The sequence below is a fragment of the Palaemon carinicauda genome, chromosome 28 (assembly GCF_036898095.1).
Source record: "Palaemon carinicauda isolate YSFRI2023 chromosome 28, ASM3689809v2, whole genome shotgun sequence".
In the NCBI taxonomy this organism is placed as follows: domain Eukaryota; kingdom Metazoa; phylum Arthropoda; class Malacostraca; order Decapoda; family Palaemonidae; genus Palaemon; species Palaemon carinicauda.
In genome coordinates this window covers 68,355,002-68,372,654 of record NC_090752.1, presented here as the reverse complement: position 1 = coordinate 68,372,654, position 17,653 = coordinate 68,355,002, and the positions used below count along the sequence as shown (strand labels likewise).

At 35.4% G+C, this 17,653-nt stretch overlaps 1 protein-coding gene, 1 long non-coding RNA gene and 1 pseudogene across 2 annotated transcripts in view; 2 read left to right on the top strand and 1 right to left on the bottom strand.

The window, feature by feature from the left end:
* Window positions 1-17,653, top strand: part of LOC137621878 (protein O-mannosyl-transferase TMTC2-like) — a 95,947-nt gene that overhangs the window by 39,460 nt on the left and 38,834 nt on the right. The window contains 2 exon segments of the mRNA XM_068352383.1: window positions 4,516-4,657; window positions 7,469-7,726. Of these exon segments, the coding sequence (XP_068208484.1) occupies window positions 4,516-4,657; window positions 7,469-7,726 (400 nt within the window).
* On the bottom strand, window positions 5,588-11,192 carry LOC137621647 (uncharacterized). Its single transcript, XR_011040272.1, has 4 exons — window positions 11,001-11,192; window positions 8,444-8,638; window positions 7,131-7,724; window positions 5,588-6,970 (listed from the first exon to the last, which is right to left on the bottom strand). It is a non-coding gene; the product is annotated as an uncharacterized lncRNA (long non-coding RNA).
* Window positions 16,475-17,653, top strand: part of LOC137621646 (contactin-3-like) — a 33,579-nt pseudogene continuing 32,400 nt past the window's right edge.

The following is a 17,653-nucleotide window of genomic DNA, read 5'->3' as shown; positions in this document are numbered from 1 at the left end:
GCGTATATATGACCATTCCCTTGAACAATCATTAAAATTTCAGAATTTAGCTACACTAATTTGTCATCTTTGTAGGAACAAGAAAATTGGGTAGGGTATAGGACACACGTGGTAGTGAAAAGAAGTGGTAAAATTATAGTTTTGAAAAGCTTTTCCCGTCCTTCAACAATTAATGTCTTATTATCAAATGAATTCTCATTAAACTCTTACTGTTGCTAATTGTCCTGACTTATATTCTGGGCTGCCATTCAATTTAGGACAATAAATTTATTTCTGGCTAGCCTATCTATAACAAACCAAACCTTGACATAGGCTAATACCGTGTACCTCATAGGCATAGGCTAATACTATAAGCCTAGTCTTATGGTTTAAATTAGCACTTGACATTGTAGAAGGGCGGATTTTCATTTGTAGTGGAGATTGAGGGAAAGGCTGATTCCCGGGGTCTTTTTAATTCCTACTTTTTACAAGTGCTAGTAGAATAACAGGTATGTACTCCAAACTGGTACCTTGTGATACTTACTTTACTTTTACGGGTTTATTTCTCGCCCTCCATCACACACTAAAAGTCTGTTCAGGCGGGCCTTAGTGTGTGAAAATAATTCCTTTCCAGTTAATATTTTGCTCTGTATCTTATCAGTTATTTCGCTAGCATTTGTATTCAGGCTTAATATTTTCAGGTCACTATTATAACACTTTCTAAAAAGAGAAATCTTCAGGTTTTTCTTGAAAGCTGCCACATTTTTGCTATTCTTGACATCGAGTGGAAGGTCGTTGAAGAATCTCGGTGAAGCATCAACATTTGTAGACTGAGCATATCAATGCAAATCATTATTTCGTTTTCTTAGACTATCTATGTTCCAGGATATAATATGTAGTTTATGTGCCATTTTACGAAATACTTTAACTTAGTTGCAGAATGAAGAATATTAATTCTAAGCTCATTGGTTGGACTTTCCATATATTCTTATCGGATCAATTATGTGGGTAAAATCTCCTACCACACTTTCCACTTAATCTGGAATATTAGCTAACAAGGCAGACTTGCATGTAACTGGACTTTCCCCACAATTACCATATACCTCTGCAACTTCGATATTTTGAGTCGCCCTTTCATTAACATCAACCTTCTTATTTTGCAAACATGTTATTCATAGTATTTCTTATACTCAACACAACCTGTTTATGTTCTTCAATCTCTACGAAATTCCGAGATAAAGTTATATTGAACTTGACTTCTCACGAGTTTTATTCTTCCGAACTTTGGTTTTGCTGTTTACACTTTTCTCAGAAATTTTCACCAATCACTGGAACCCGAGTATGAATAAAAGTAGATTTATCGTTTCTTAGATTTTCATTATTTGTAATGGGTGAACTATCACTTTTGGGCCTTCGGGGAACACACTAGAGCTGGCATTATGAGCAGTCCCACAATTACAGCATTTTAGTTCGACTTTTTTTCACTTTTCCTGGATTTTGTCACCACACGCCCTCAACTTGTGTGATCTACCACAAAATCGACAGCAATGCATATTTAGGCACTTCTAGGTCATATAACCCCACCTGCAACACTTATTATTATTACTAGCCAAGCTACAACCCTAATTGGAAAACCCAAGGGCTCCAACAGGGAAAAATAGCCCAGTAAGGAAAGGAAATAAGGAAATAAATAAATGATGAGAATAAATTAACAATATATCATTCTAAAAACAGCAACAGCGTCAAAACAGATATGTCCTATATATACTATTAACAACGTCAAAAACAAATATGTCATATATAAAAAATAAAAATCATGTCAGCCTGGTCAACATAAAAACCTTTGCTCCAACTTTGAACTTTTGAAGTGCTACTGATTCAACTACCCGATTAGGAAGATCATTCCACATTACAGGGTTGTCAGTGTACACAGCAACACGTTTATATCCTAAGCACTTGATAAATACTACCTATATTAGAGGACCCCAAATAAGTGCAATTAATTGTGATTTAATGACAGAATCGGCATTAAATTCAACTTCTCTGAGCTTAGCCCAGATAAGTAGCTCAACTGAAATATCTTCTGGGTCTAAGTAAGGTAGTAAAATAGAATTTACTTTTGTACATGCAACATATGGTTCCTTTGGTTTTTCCATTACATTATTTTGCAAGCCACTTTTTCTTTAAAAAAACTAACAGCTACATCATCCTTCACTGTAATATATGGGATGTTTCTCCCTCAAATAAAACCTCAAATTCTGGATGACGTACAGCCGAACTGCCCATTAAACCTTCTTAGGAAAATACAGCCGAGGCCTTTTAGCATTAATAACATCATCTCTTAGATGATTTGCATTAGAGCTTTAATTTAAACATTTCCTCAGTTTATCAGTACTGCTCATCATTTTCCTTTTCTTAATTTTCTTGCTTTTGACTGTGATAAATGGTTGCTCGTCATCGCTGGTACTTTACAGTCTACATTTACTACATGGATACGTCTTTAATGGGCAAAAATATTAATTTCACAAGAAATCTAGATGTCAAATAGTCCTATTTATCTTTCAGAGGTAACAAGAATATAACTTTTTCATTCAAGGGAACCTCGGAACTATATTGAATGAATCAAGTTTAGAATGATTACTTTAAAAGCCAATTGTTAAGTTACCTCAATTAAATGATAATATATGATAGAGGGGGAGGTCAAATCTATACCTGGATCCGAACATCAATGGTATAATGTTTTTGAGATTTATAACTATGCAATGGGGTAAATAAAATTAATATGACATACGACCAGATCTTGTTTCAATAAGTATACTAGAGAACAGGGAAACAAGACAGAAGTGGAGTTGGTTAAAAACTGAAAATGTATGGAGTGAATACAATTCATAAAGGGCCTATATAATTCGCAATTTTAGGAGAAAAAAATGAGCAAGAAAAAAATCTAAGAAATAAAGACATGAATAAAATGTATCGTCTCTTAAATGAAGCATTGGAAAATGTAAATGAACAAAGGGGCCCGAATGGGTATAGCAACCGACAACTAGGTAATAAATTTCTAGGATTCTTTCAAGTTCTCACCGACCTACAGTATTTCGAATTTATCCATTATATAAAGATGTGCTAGAATACGCAATACTCGAAAAACTAGTCAGTCATTAGGAAAGAATAGAAGCATTACCAGACAACTAGTCAGCGCAAGGTCCTTTAATGGGAACCTTGAGTCAGCATACCGACAATTATACGCTACGTAGACAACTTAATCTGTTGCAAATGATCTGCTGGAATAGATGGATGAAGACAAATGTAGCATCTTGATACAACTCATCTTAGTGCTGCTTTCCATGCAGTTGTGCACGAACTACTACTAAATGATTTACGGTTCATTTGTATTGAAGACGAATGGAATAGATAGAATACTTGGTTGACAACTTCTTTCTACGAATTGGAAACTTTTACTTATATGGACCACTAAGCAGGGGAGTAGCCCATGTTAGTCTACTGGGTTCAATGTTTTGTATATACTAAGGTCTATCAAAAGAGCTACATAGATAAAGTCTAATTGTAGGCGATACACAGCGAATTTCATAAATAATAATTTAGATACCGCTTAACTTTAAAACTCCGCTCTTACTGGTGTTAGGGAATTTATAACCAAATTTAATCAAAAATAATTTTGATGTGGTAGAAAATTGAAACTGGAAACCGTTTTTTCTCAAATTGTTTAGTAAGAACCGCTAGATATCACCTTAGAAATATTACTTTTGTAAAGAAAGTATCCGGAGGGATATTCTGTAAAAAAAACTTTATTAACTTGCCAGGATTGACTACAATAAATCGATCTATTACAATCTACCCAATGTTACCAAAGTAATTATAAAATAGAGCAAGATTAAAAGGTGTACCACCCCAGTAAAGAATTATCCCTATACAAAGTGAATTACAGTATCTGCCTATTTAAGCCAGAATCGCAGCAGTGCAATGATTATCAGAACCGGCATTCAAAACAAAATTGCTACAAATGCAATTGGCTATACATGCAATCAACGCTTCGTATCGAAATGAGAAGTCATGTTTAATATTATTAGAGCTAAGATGAAGACCTACCTCTACTGTAGGCTGACGCATATGTATTAGGCTCCACTAGACGTCAAGGCTTCATTCCTTCCAGATTGCCTATTAATTTCTGTGAACAGGGCTCCTACCCTTATTCTCAAACCCAAAATTTTGAAGTCACACTAGGGGTTTCATTTAGAAACTATAGACCTTCCCAATTTCCGACTGCTTCAGTAATGTGGATTCGACAACGTGAAATACGCTTTGGGATGCTCAAAAGACACAAATATAGGCTATACGACAAGCTAACCCTATGGCATATAAACTAAACCTGAAGGCTGTTGGGCGAGGGCTTCTATGTGTGATAGGACTAGGAAAATTTGAATTTTATCAATCACATACCATGGAACCCGGTATCTCTACAATCCTTTAGTGGAGCTTTAACCATCAGGTTTTACACCTATTCCCTTGAATTCTCAGGCCACACAAGAAACTACAGCTCGCAAACAGCTCACACCACACCAAGCTGTTAATTCCAGTCGCTGTACAGAATGCCCGAATCTTTTGTCCGTTACCATTGTCATATATACTCTGTTTAACGCCTTTGTTTCACCAACCCGAAGTTGGCTTCTGTAACTTCAAAATGTCCACAGAGCTGTTTAAGCTAAAATTTTGCTAGTATCTCATTAGTTTCTGAAGCTGGTTGCAATGCATTCGTTCAAACTCGGCAAATTATATACTTCTTTATTTAAAAAAGTTACTTTGAAAACATTCACAGGTCTAAGTTACGTATCTAGGCTTTCATGTTTTGTGCTAAATTTAACCCCACAAAACCAAATGGCCTCGCGAGACCAGTTGTCACCCTTTTAATAGATGACAAATTTTATTTTGTCTGCTAAAAGCCTTAAACCAGTTTTCTCCCATTTACAGAAATTACCAAAACCTTGGTCTGCTAAAGGCTCAATCAAACCAGTAACCACGCTTAATATAAATGACTCGAGTCATCTGTCTGCTACACCTCTAGTATCCCAAATTTACTTCAAAATCTCAATAACAACTTTTTGAGAAAGTAAATACCATCAGCACAGATGCCTAAATACCGTCTAGCTTAATTCAATGGCTTTAATCCTCGACTGTACTTTATCTGGTTGGGATTTATATGGGTCTATTTTGTCTGCTGAAAGCCTTAGACCAGTTTTCTCCCTTATACAGAAATAACCAAAACCTTGGTCAGCTAAAGGCTCCATAAGGCCAGTAGCCACCCTTTATATAAATGACTAAGTCATCTGTCTGCTAAACCCCTCTAGTATCTAAAATTCACTTCAAAATCTCAACAACTTTTGAGAAAGTATACCATCAGCACAGAGGCTTAAATACCGTATAGCTTTATTAAATGGTTTTAAACCTAAACTATGAGTAACCTGCTTTATCTGGTTGGGATTTGTATGGTGGTCTACCATCCCTGACTATTTTAAATAAAAAAATTCATTATCAATAGTTGTAAAAGTAGTACAAGGGAAACAGTTTAAGGCATGACTAAAAAGGGGCACTCCAGGAAGTTTGTAAATTTTTGCAGGTCATTACATTGGACAGTAGCAGTTTAAGTGTATTAGCAATGACTTATTCTGTCAACCAGGAACCAGTATGTACTTTAGTTTTTCACAAATTAAAATCAAAATGGATTTCTATAGAGAATTTCAAAGTAGAAATGGTTACCGGTATACATTAAAATTAAGTTGTCTAATATATATGACAGTGTCAAATTCATAAGTATATCCTGATATAGGAGGCAAAGCAGGATTTGATATATCTCATAATTTAATCAAAGCCTCTCTGGTACTCTGCAAAGAGTTTAATCACTAAAAGACAAATGTTTTAAAATATGTTATACAAACTAAGGCTAGGAATACCTAGAAAAATATAGGCTGTACATCCCGCATTTTATAGTAGCTTAGCATATATATATTACACAAAATACCAAGTTGCCACTATGTGCAGAGTACAGGTTGTTTAGAAAATGTAACCCTTTTGCAAGAGAAGAAAATCAATGTTTACAGAGAGTGTCAACTAGTTTAAGCAAATTAAATTTCATGGAATAACCTAACTTGTGAGAACTATTTAAACATTTATTAACTATACATAATCTTCACTCAGCCAATATGTAATATTCCTATACAAAGAAAATTTTTATCTAACCAGCCACATTCAATCTTTTCTGCTTTTTTCTTCCATAAGTTAATCAAAATTGCTCATGACTGAATTCATCCAAAAGTAGATCAATAGCAAATCTGGCAAATATGTCTATGGCATTCACTATTAGGCATAAAAAAATGCATAATGGCAAGAACTGTGACACTAAGAAATAGAGGTTAGCCCTAACTTACATATCAGATTTTAAAGTTCAAAATTTATAATCTCCTACAAGGGTTATTAGCACAAATAAATTTTTTAATGCAAGCAATGGCAAATCTAGTTAATTTAAGACTGACAAATCTACACGGCATTCATTGAAAATCTACACTACATTGAAATTCTAAAACTTCTTGAAAAATCTACATTGCATTCATTGAAAATCTACACTACATATAAGTTCTCAAGGCATTAAGAAGCTAAACACTGCTCAAGTCCAGGTAATTTTGAACCACATTTAAAGTTAAGCTTAAAATCTTTTTGTTTAGCACAGAATAGTATAAAACCAACAGATGCAACACCATATGACTTTACTCAGTGGCAAAACAGTTTCATGTTTCGTTGACGAAAGCCTCCATGGGAGACACTTCTTGTTGCCATGGGAGATAGTCTGAAAAGTGTGTTTAGAGTTGCGATGCAAAGAACTCTAGGCTGTATGGAACGTGACTACTTCTGGCTGATTGCCATGACATTGTGGCTGATTGCCATGACATTGTGGCTGATCACCATGACATTGGCCAGACACCTGGTGATGTTCTTTTGGTAGATGAGGGGCTTCACCATGACATTGGCCAGGGACCTGATGATGTTCCTTGGTAGATGAGGGGCTTCGCCATGACGTTGGCCAGAGACCTGGTGATGTTCCTTGGTAGATGACGGGCCTCGCCTTGACAATGGCCAGAGACCTGGTGATGTTCTTTGGTAGATGAGGGGCTTCGCCATGACACTGGCCAGAGACCTGGTCATGTTCCTTGGTAGATGACTGGCTTCGCCTTGACAATGGCCAGAGACCTGGTGATTTTCTTTGGTAGATGAGGGGCTTCGCCATGACATTAGCCAGAGACCTGGTCATATTCCTTAGTAGATGACGGGCTTCACCTTGACAATGACCAGAGACCTGGTGATTTTCTTTGGTAGTTGAGGGGCTTCGCCATGACATTGGCCAGAGACCTGGTGATGTTCCTTGGTAGATAACAGGCTTCGCCATGACATTGGCCAGAGACCTGGTGATGTTCTTTGGTAGATGAGGCAAGCCCCTTCCGAGTTAAGATTCCTTCAGTATTCGAGCCAGCAAGATACACCAGGTTGAGCGCCCCTTTGCAAGACTTATCCCTTGAAAGCTTCATCTGGAAGACCGAACGTGACCTGGAGGATCTCATGTTGGTGGCTGCCACTGCTCTGTTGAGCTGTATTCAACATACTTCATTTAGGAATTTAGCATGCCTGTCAGATAGCTCAAAAACTGTCGTAGGAGGCCCAACATCAGAGGGTTTTCACATCTGTAAGCTGAAGTTAAATATAATTAAAAGCGAAATTTACATTAAATCTACCAAGACTACATTTACTACATTTTTTTCTTAACTAGAAGCTCGCAGAGCCTAACTAGTCTTCATAAAATGGGATTTTATAACTTCCAAAATAAATTTTCCAAGTCTTACAGGCAATCATTAAATGGACTATACTGATACGAAGGTTTAAGTCTCTTGGAACATGGAATTTAAAAAATTTGGAATTTTAATTTTGAAATTAAGCTAGCCCTAAATCACAATAACCAAAGTTTTACCACATTGGCAACCCCGATAAATATTCTGCTCTGACGTTGGTAATAAGGACAGCTGGAATGAAGAGCTCAGGCATGACATGCAATTCTATCTTTACTTACCTAATACCTTAAATGGAGAAGGCTTTGTGGGACTAGCCAATTATCCAGTTTCGTATTTACATTAATTTTGAAAATTGAAGGTTCACATTAATGCAAAGTACCTCTTAACTTCCCTAGCCCTTATCCCCATTGACAATGGAGGGAATTGTCTCCTACCATTATCACCATTGACAATCAAGAGAACTAAGAATTCGCCTTCAGAGTAGGAAGCCAGCCACATTTAAAGAGAAAATCGAGCAAAATCAATTCGCTCGATACAAAGACAGCAAACAAAAAATAAAATCAAAGGTCAATCTACATTAATCCCCCGAAATATAAACCCAGGAAGAGACTTACCAATTAAAGGTGAAGCGTGCCAAGAGAAAACACTAGTCTTGTAAAACTACACCCGCCGATGCGCTAGACTAAGCGAAACAAGAGATTTCCGTGATGAATGAAGACTGCTTCGCCATTTACTTCTCCCTCACACCAAGACCCAGAGGCAGGAGACATCAATAGAAAACCCTTGAGACTGCAAGAGCATAAACATATCTGGAAAAGTTAAAAAGTTAGAGAGAAAATTCGGGAAAAACTGAATGTTTTGGGCAAATTTGGAATGGGGAAAAAAATTAGGGAAAACAGTTTACTGCACGCCCTTAAGTCTAGCAAACAAATATTTTCAGTGTATTTACCATATCAAATTGCTATGGTTTCAACCGTGTAAAATCAGTTTCATTACGTTATCTTATTTACCATGACTTTAGGTTTGAACTACTCTATTTACCAGTCTTATTTCCTAACACCACAAATCCCCATTTCCCACTGGAACCAGATTAATTTGGCAGCTGTTAGAAAAATTGTCACATCAAAGTCGTCCGTTGTAGCAAAGGCTCAAATTTCATAAAGGAACCAAAATCTTAAAAGCCTAATTGTCCTAATGAAATCCTCCCCCTACACAACCCCTTTCGTCCGATGGCCAAAAATAGGACGCGCACAGAAAATCTGAACGGTTGCCGAGACACTTGTCAACTCTGACCAGAATTATATATACCGCAATTTTGAACAAGGCGCCTTCAATTTTGAACAAGGCGCCTTCAATTTTGAACAAGGCGCCTTCAATTTTGAACAAGGCGCCTTCAATTTTGAACAAGGCGCCTTCAATTTTGAACAAGGCGCCTTCAATTTTGAACAAGGCGCCTTCAATTTTGAACAAGGCGCCTTCAATTTTGAACAAGGCGCCTTCAATTTTGAACAAGGCGCCTTCAATTTTGAACAAGGCGCCTTCAATTTTGAACAAGGCGCCTTCAATTTTGAACAAGGCTTTCAACTGCAGAAAATTAAAATCTTACCACAAATTTCACCATTCTTGCAATCAGTACTTTCATTCGCGAGTAGTTTAAAATATGAAATTAGGATTTGAATAGTAACATTAGTTTCTTTATAATAGATAATTTTCTTACTGGCTATCTTATGTTTTAAGCATTTCACCATTATTGTTGGGACAAACCCCACCTATAAAGAATTTGGAACCCTCATGGAATACAGCGATTTTGTGAGTGGGGAAATACCATAAATCAGATTTAGTGTCAAGAATTGCAAAAGTGTGGCAGCTTTCAAGAACAAGCTGAAGACACTTTGGAATATTATAATAGTGATCTGAAAACTATTAAACCTGAATACAAATGCTAGCGAATAACTGAAAGATACAGAACAAAATAATAACTTAAGAAATTATCACACACCAAGGCCCGCCTGAACACAGTGTGATGGAGGGCGAGAAATAAACCCCTAAAAGTAAAAGTATAAACATCGATCAGCAAATCAAAATAAGTAAAGTTTTTAAAACAAGGTTCATAAAAGTAGCTGCCGTTAGTATTTACTGTCTTTGCTCGCATAAAACATCACATTCTGGCAAGCAATGCATGTTACGCTGCATTTGCAAGCCTCAGGCCATTATTTCAAGGTTATTTTCGTTCACATGAGCAACGTTGCTTAAGACTGGAGTTTAATAAATTTAAAACAGATGAAACATTAAGCTTAAAGTTTAACTAAATTTCTAAATACATTGTACAAAGTCTAAGAAGTTTAGCGGTAACAAGTTAAAACCGAGGGTGAAAAAAAAAAAAAAAAAAAAAAAAGAGTTTTAAGACAAGGGAACTACTGCATAAATATTTAGAGTAATTGGTTAAAAGCCCAGGAATTTATTAAGTCTTACAAAAATCAAGCTGGAAAAAGTGCAAGCAACGCATGCAAACTCTAGTCGACCATAAGTAAACAATGGAACAAGTAAAAGAACATTTAACACTAGATATACCAATAAGCAAGCTGAATCCCAGCCAAAAATTCAACTAATATACTAGCCAAGACTCACTTCTCCGTGAAAACCAGTTTCATTGACTTCCAATTTAGTTGGAAATGTGTATACTACACGAAATTGGTAAGAATTTAATTGGCATTTGATTATGAAAACCATACCAATTTATACAGTAACTTTGATCTTTAAATGCTAATGTCATAACCGTAGATAATTAAAACTTACAGCTAACCCAAGGGTCATTTTATTTCATTAAAAAGTCCCATCAAACTATGTTCGTACATTTTCGATACATGTATATTTACATAAGATACTAGACATAGGCCGAGGAATGAGGCAAGGGAAACACGTTCACAAATTTAAAGTATAAGAACTACCATAACAAAATACGCCAATTCCTACATTCATCATTAACAGCAACTTTATAGATTCATGTAAAACAAAGGAGTAACCATAATCCCAGATTTTAATTATTTTGAAAGGTTATATTGACGGGATCAAGTGCCCCAAGATAGACAATATCTATTAGTAATCTTAATTCGGACAATTCAAATATAAGTTACAACTAACTACTACCTCAACGAGCGAAAAGAAACTTACTTTGGGGACTTCCTCGTATACTTCATCACCCAACCACTTTATATATTAGAAACACCTGGTATGCGCCAACCAGAAAGCACTATACAATGTTGAAACCACTCAGTGTTTCAAACAGGCGGAAAATAACAAAATATGCGCCTACACTTCAAGCACCATTTGCCCAATTTAAAGAATTATCAAACTTTTTTCAATGCTTATTAAATAAAAAAAATCACACAATTCTAACATTACCATTTAAGCTAATATACTTAAACGTCATTACAACTGATACTGAAGCAAGTAACTAAACTCTAGTTTGATTTCGCCTTCACTCTGACGTAGTAAGGATGGCGAAACAACGAAGTAGAAATCCCTAGTTGGGGGTCTGGTTTTAGTATCCTTGTATAAGCAGTGGCGCTATCTACATTCAAACATCAAAACCACTTATCTTTGATGACCTGTAACATTTCTTCTCAAGGAACCGCTGTAAAGTTACAAATTTCTATCGATTTACAATTTCATAAAGACTTAACATTACTAGAAATAGTCAAGTTTAGTCAATGCGTAGATGAAATACATGAAAAAAACTTTGAATAAAAAAAACCAACAGCTACTGGTCCATCTCGTTCTTTCTTTGAATTTATTTGATAAGTTTTGTAATAAACTTTGCAAGTATTGAGAAACAAATTTTCAAAGTTATAGCCTTGGTTTATATTCCTGTTTATTTGATTTTTTTATCCACGATCATGAGAGAGAGAGAGAGAGAGAGAGAGAGAGAGAGAGAGAGAGAGAGAGAGAGAGAGAGAGAGAGAGAGAGAGAGAGAGAAAATTAATATCATGACATCTTTTCTTTTCGACACATAATATCCTTCATGACAATCTAAAATATACTAAATTAAATTCATGTTTAGATCATTGTTTCGATGCTCAGATCAAGGAGAAAAAACAAAGAGATATTACAAAACATATGCAATATGGTTACTTTGAAATATTGAAGTAATCTTGGTACCCAAAAATGTAGTATAATGCCTTTATCATTCTAAGATTATGATTTAAAACGCATTTTCACTGTAAAAGTATTGCGGCAAATTGTATGAGTTAATGCTGATAGAGATATTATCTTCTTTAACTTATATAGCTTTATGATATGAATTAAGAGTGATAGTTAGAGAGAATTGTGACACATCATGCAGTCCAAGATAAAACGAATCGTTTCGACGCGAAAATAGTTAGATGGTTTCAAGTTACCTCTACCACCTTAATTTTGATGTTTTCGAAATGTTGACTGCAGGTTCCAGAGCTTTCAAATATGTGGCCCCAAGACTATATAACCAACTTCCACCAGACATCCGAAAGGCGGCTGATATTAAGGCTTTTAAGAAGCTGAAGATTTTCTTGTTTTCTCAATTCTTCGATAATGTGGATTTGTCAATAAACGTGGAATACTTTCCGTGAGAATCTAAATACCTAATACTGTATACCCTAAACATATCTTGTAATTCTGTATGGCATAAGGTTTCTATTTATGATAGGACCTGGAAAACAGCCCTTAAAGTTTTAAATAAGAAATGTTTTTATCAGTCACGGACCCTCGCCAGATATGGAACTTCTGTAGTCTCTTTTCAGTGGCATTTGTTAGCAGAATGGATGATGTTCTGAGATCAGGTGTACTTAAAATGTTAATACCCTTTAGATAGTACACAGAACAAACAAACTTGGCCAATACATCTTTGACCTCTTGCGTAAGATCACCTTCTGTCAGTAGCTTCAGAAATGCTCTAGGTATGTCTACATTAGCTTTCCTGTACATCTCAAACCATTTTGATTTTCCCATACATGAGAATTTCCCAACGCTGTCTGATCCACTGAATGCATGGAATACAAATAACGTTTGTGCCCTTTCTTTACTCAAATCTCTCCAGATTCGATCTACATCCCTGACTCCTGTTACCATTGGAAGAGACGCCATTTTGCAGTTTGTTATAGTGTGCCACAGCCAGAGCTAATACATCTATATCATGTGTGAAGAAAACAAGCTTTGCGCCTGGACTCCGACGTGAGGCCTCCGCTGCCAGGCAAATCATCAGCATCTCAGCTTCTTCATGATTGTTGTTTTTTATTCCTCCTGATCTTACCTAAAGCTTTTTGCAATAACGGATTTTTTTTTTTTGGAATACAGACAGCAAGGTCTGATTTAGTATTTTCGTGTGACAGGCAGTGTTTCTGTGTAATGTGCTTGAGCTTTGTATCACCTGCTATCTCGTATCGCATAGAAGCCTTTCCTTGTTGTCTTTCTCTAGTAAAACTTTTCCTTTTAGTGACTCAGGTTTCTAGGTATCGAATTCTAGCAAAACCTAACTGAGTTCTTTTGTCAGTCTTGTTAGATTGGCACTAATTGCCAGGGCAAGATCTTTCACTGTGCTCAGTGTCTCTGTTATATCTATCAGCTTCTAAACTTTCCATCAACAATAGCTATCTACTGTTCGGTTGTTGGTGATGCAGAAACAGATACAGGGCCATCATCAGGTGCGCTTGTTGCTGGATTTTCTCTTTGGTCATTGGTTTTATTTGTGCTTGCCAACTTATCAAGTTCCTGTATCAGTTTAGATTTGTCAGTGCATGGCAGCATTGATCTATGTGGTACAAAGAGTGCTCTCGGCGTGAGAGTGAATTTATTGTTGCCAATAGCATTCTTTTGATCTATGTCCCTGTTAGATCTGGTCAGAATCGTCAGTCGATCATACAGGATCTTAGTCTCTATCATTTCCACTGTATGGTCACGAATCTTTAAAAGTATTCCTCTTGCTCCCAGGCATACAGTACATTATGTTCTGCTTTTTGACTGGTGACCAAAGACTGATATCTCCATTATTCTGTTCAATAAAACAATCTTCGTGAAGCTTCTGTCCAATGTTATCTATATTCAAAATTTACGAAACATACTGGTGTGGTACATATGCCTGTGTGATGAAATTCTATAGTTTATCACCTTCAGAGAAAAATTGATTACCATGGCTCAGTATCGTAGCTTTGATTTTGTCGATAACTTCATGCTCTTGCCTGATAACTATGGGCCGAATATCATGATGTTCTGATGATTTGTTTTCCTGAAGCTGATATTGTCCTTTAAACTCAGTTGAGAGGCATAACATCTCTGGAGAAGCCAATAAGAACGTTTGCATTATTTGCAATGCCAACAAAGTCAGATTGGACCTTCTTCACCCTATAGAGTTGCTCACAGGCGTGGTTTGCACCTAGTGACACAAATGGAATCTCGTTCTTGGTGACAGACGTATTCCCATCTTCAAGTTCTTTCCATGTTGCTGGATGTTTCAGTTTTCAATTGATGCATGTCAGTGATGTACCTTGGCTAGAGCATTATGTATTTTATCGGATCTAATAAAAAAAGTTTACCGAGTGCCTCACCACCTTCGAGAGGGAGAGTTAAGATCTGAATTTCTGAATGCTTCAACAAAGAACAGGATGGTTTCAACCTGGTGGAGATAATTCATCACTGATGTAAACATAGCATTCGATGACTGTTTGTCTTCCCACTTTTGCAGCTTTCCACATTCTCAGTGGTCAGGATTTGTAGCAAGTTTGTGTTGGCTACCATGATGCTTTCTCGTCCATCACCGGCAACATTTGCTGATGTGGAGCAGGTCTGAAATTCATTGCTTGTTTCCATGTAAACCGTCTTTAGATGTGACATCTCAGTGATGAACTGTTCCAGAACAATCTCGTAAAAAGCCATATATGTATAGATATGTTCATGGAGTGTCTTCTTATAGTGACTGCATTGAAGGATCTGTCTCGTATATTACTGAAAGAGCAAAAAAAAAAAAAAAAAAAAAAAAAAAAAAAAAAAAAAAAAAAAAAAAAAAAAAAAAAAACAATTCATAACTGTACAGCTCAATGTTATCAAAATTGGCTTTATATGCGTGTATTTATACACACATATCTTGCAAGTTTCGTTGAACTCAAAATAATGACTGATTACTTTTACTATCTCATATACCATATATATATATATATATATATATATATATATATATATATATATATATATATATATATATATATGTATGTATGTATATATATATATATATATATATATATATATATATATATATATATATATATATATATATATATGTATATATAAAATCATACTCTAGGTCAGCTGACCTAGAGTATGCTGATGACGCTGTGCTCACTAGCAGAACACCACAAGATTTGCAGTGCTTGCTTACCAGAATGCATGAAATATCACATGAAATTGGGCTCAAGATAAATAGAAGAAAGACAGAGATGATGAGAACGGAATGTGCAATAGAAGATGAAATATCATTGGAAGGAGAAAGGATTAATGAGGTAGAATCATTTGAATATTTAGGAACTATGATCTCTAATACAGGGTTTTTAGAATTGGAGTTTAATGAAAGATTGAAAAAGGCAAATCAGACAATGGCTAGGCTAAATAAAATTTGGAAACAAATCGCCTTAGATTACACACAAAAATCAGGCTGTATATCAGTTTAGTGAGATCGGTGTTACTGTATGGACATGAGTCATGGTATGCCAATGAAAAAAAATATCCAACAGATTTTGCAGATTTAAGAACAAAGCCCTCAGATGAATATCGGGAGTTAAATGGCAGGGCAGAGAGATTACTTGAGTGCCATATGTGTTTGATATCATGGTGAGGGGCAGATGGAGATGGTTTGGGCATGCTCTTCGCACTCCCCAAGAGAGATTATTTCACCAACTTTTCAACTGGGCTCCTCAAGGCACTAGAAGAGTTGGAAGACCCAGACCTACATGGCTGTGGAATATGATGCGTGAAGTAGGAATTGACGAAGGGAGAAGTATTGATTAAAAAGCTCAAGATAGAGACAGCTGGCGAAATCTAACTGAGGCCCTTTTTGATTCAATAGACATAGGAGGAGATTATGATGATGATACACACACACACGTAATATATATATATATATATATATATATATATATATATATATATATATATATATATATATATATATATATATATATATATATATATATATATATATATATATATATATATATACATATATATATATATATATATATATATATATATATATATATATATATATATATATATATATATATATATATATATATATATAGTATGAGGCCTTTGTCCTGCAGTGAACTAGAAACGCTTGCATTTGTTGTTTTTGTTATTGTTGTTTTATATATGTATGCACGCATTACATACCATAGCTCGTATATATATATATATATATATATATATATATATATATATATATATATATATATATATATATATATATATATATATATATACAAAACATTCTGCAATATTAAAAATACAGTAGGAGAGTCAGAAAGTATTAGTTTAAGCAACTGCGTGTTTACGTTAGCAGGGGAAGCCACAAAAAGTCTGCGTTGGTTGGTTCAAAGTCGAAGGGACTAGGGCAGTACGCTTTCGGAAGTGAGAACTGTTTCAGTGGCTTGCTTCATTTCATTCGTCCCAGTAAGGATTCCTCTCTCACATGAAAGAGACCAGTCCATTTTGAATCTTGTGTCGATGACAATTATTGTTGCTGTGACCCCATTCTATGCTTAAAAATCAATCAAGTTAGAATGCGTATCGGATAGGGAAGATACTGAGCGAAGGCTGACTATAATTAATGGGAAGAAAAGTCTTCTTAGCCATGTTAATAAAACAAAGTGAGAAATCTAAGCATAAAGTCGTGATGACTAGAGAAACAGAGTATTTGGCTAAGAACAGAAAAGTTATTTGAACCTTCAGTGGCACAATGGTCGCTTTAAAACCATTGATTCTCTTAATTTTTGTCGCCTCAACTGCTGCAGGTGAGTTAACATAAACATAGATTGATGAATACTAAAGTCAATTCTTTTTAGTGAGACAGATTTGCACTGACTCACAGCGGTGCCCTTTTAGCACTGAAAAGTTTCCTGCTATCTGACTGGTTAGAATGATCTCCTCCAACCAATCAGCGAGTAGGAAACTTTCCCGAGCTAAAAGGGCACCCTTGTGAATCGGTGCAAATCTGCCCCACTAAAAAGAATTGACTATAGTAACTTTATTTTCTAAATGATACGTGAAAGGTGAGAGGAATTGATTATCCTATCTAGCCCAGATTCAAATCAGATGAAAAATAGATAGGGGCACAACTTTAAAAAAATAAAAATGGTTGAAAGCTGCTACAAAACATTCACGTGTAAAGTTTCATAATCTCTTGCTGCGGACTTTATTTTCACATGTAATTCCACGAAGGCACTTGTCAGCTGCCATTTGAAATCCCCTTCTATTTTAGGCAAAATTTCTTTTTTACTCAAGTCTGTGAAGGAGCTTGTTGGCTATCTTTTTTTTTCCGAAGCACTCACGTTACTCTGGTCTAAAAACGCTATTACTACTACTACTACTACAACAACAACTACTACTTCTACTACTGCAACAACAACAACAACTACTACTGCTACTACAACTACTACTCCTATTATTATTATTATTATTATTATTATTATTATTATTATTATTATTATTATTATTATTATTATTATTATTATTATTATTAAAGAAATACATAAACTACACAAGAAGTAATGAACAACTAAAGAAAAATATTATTTGAGGAGTA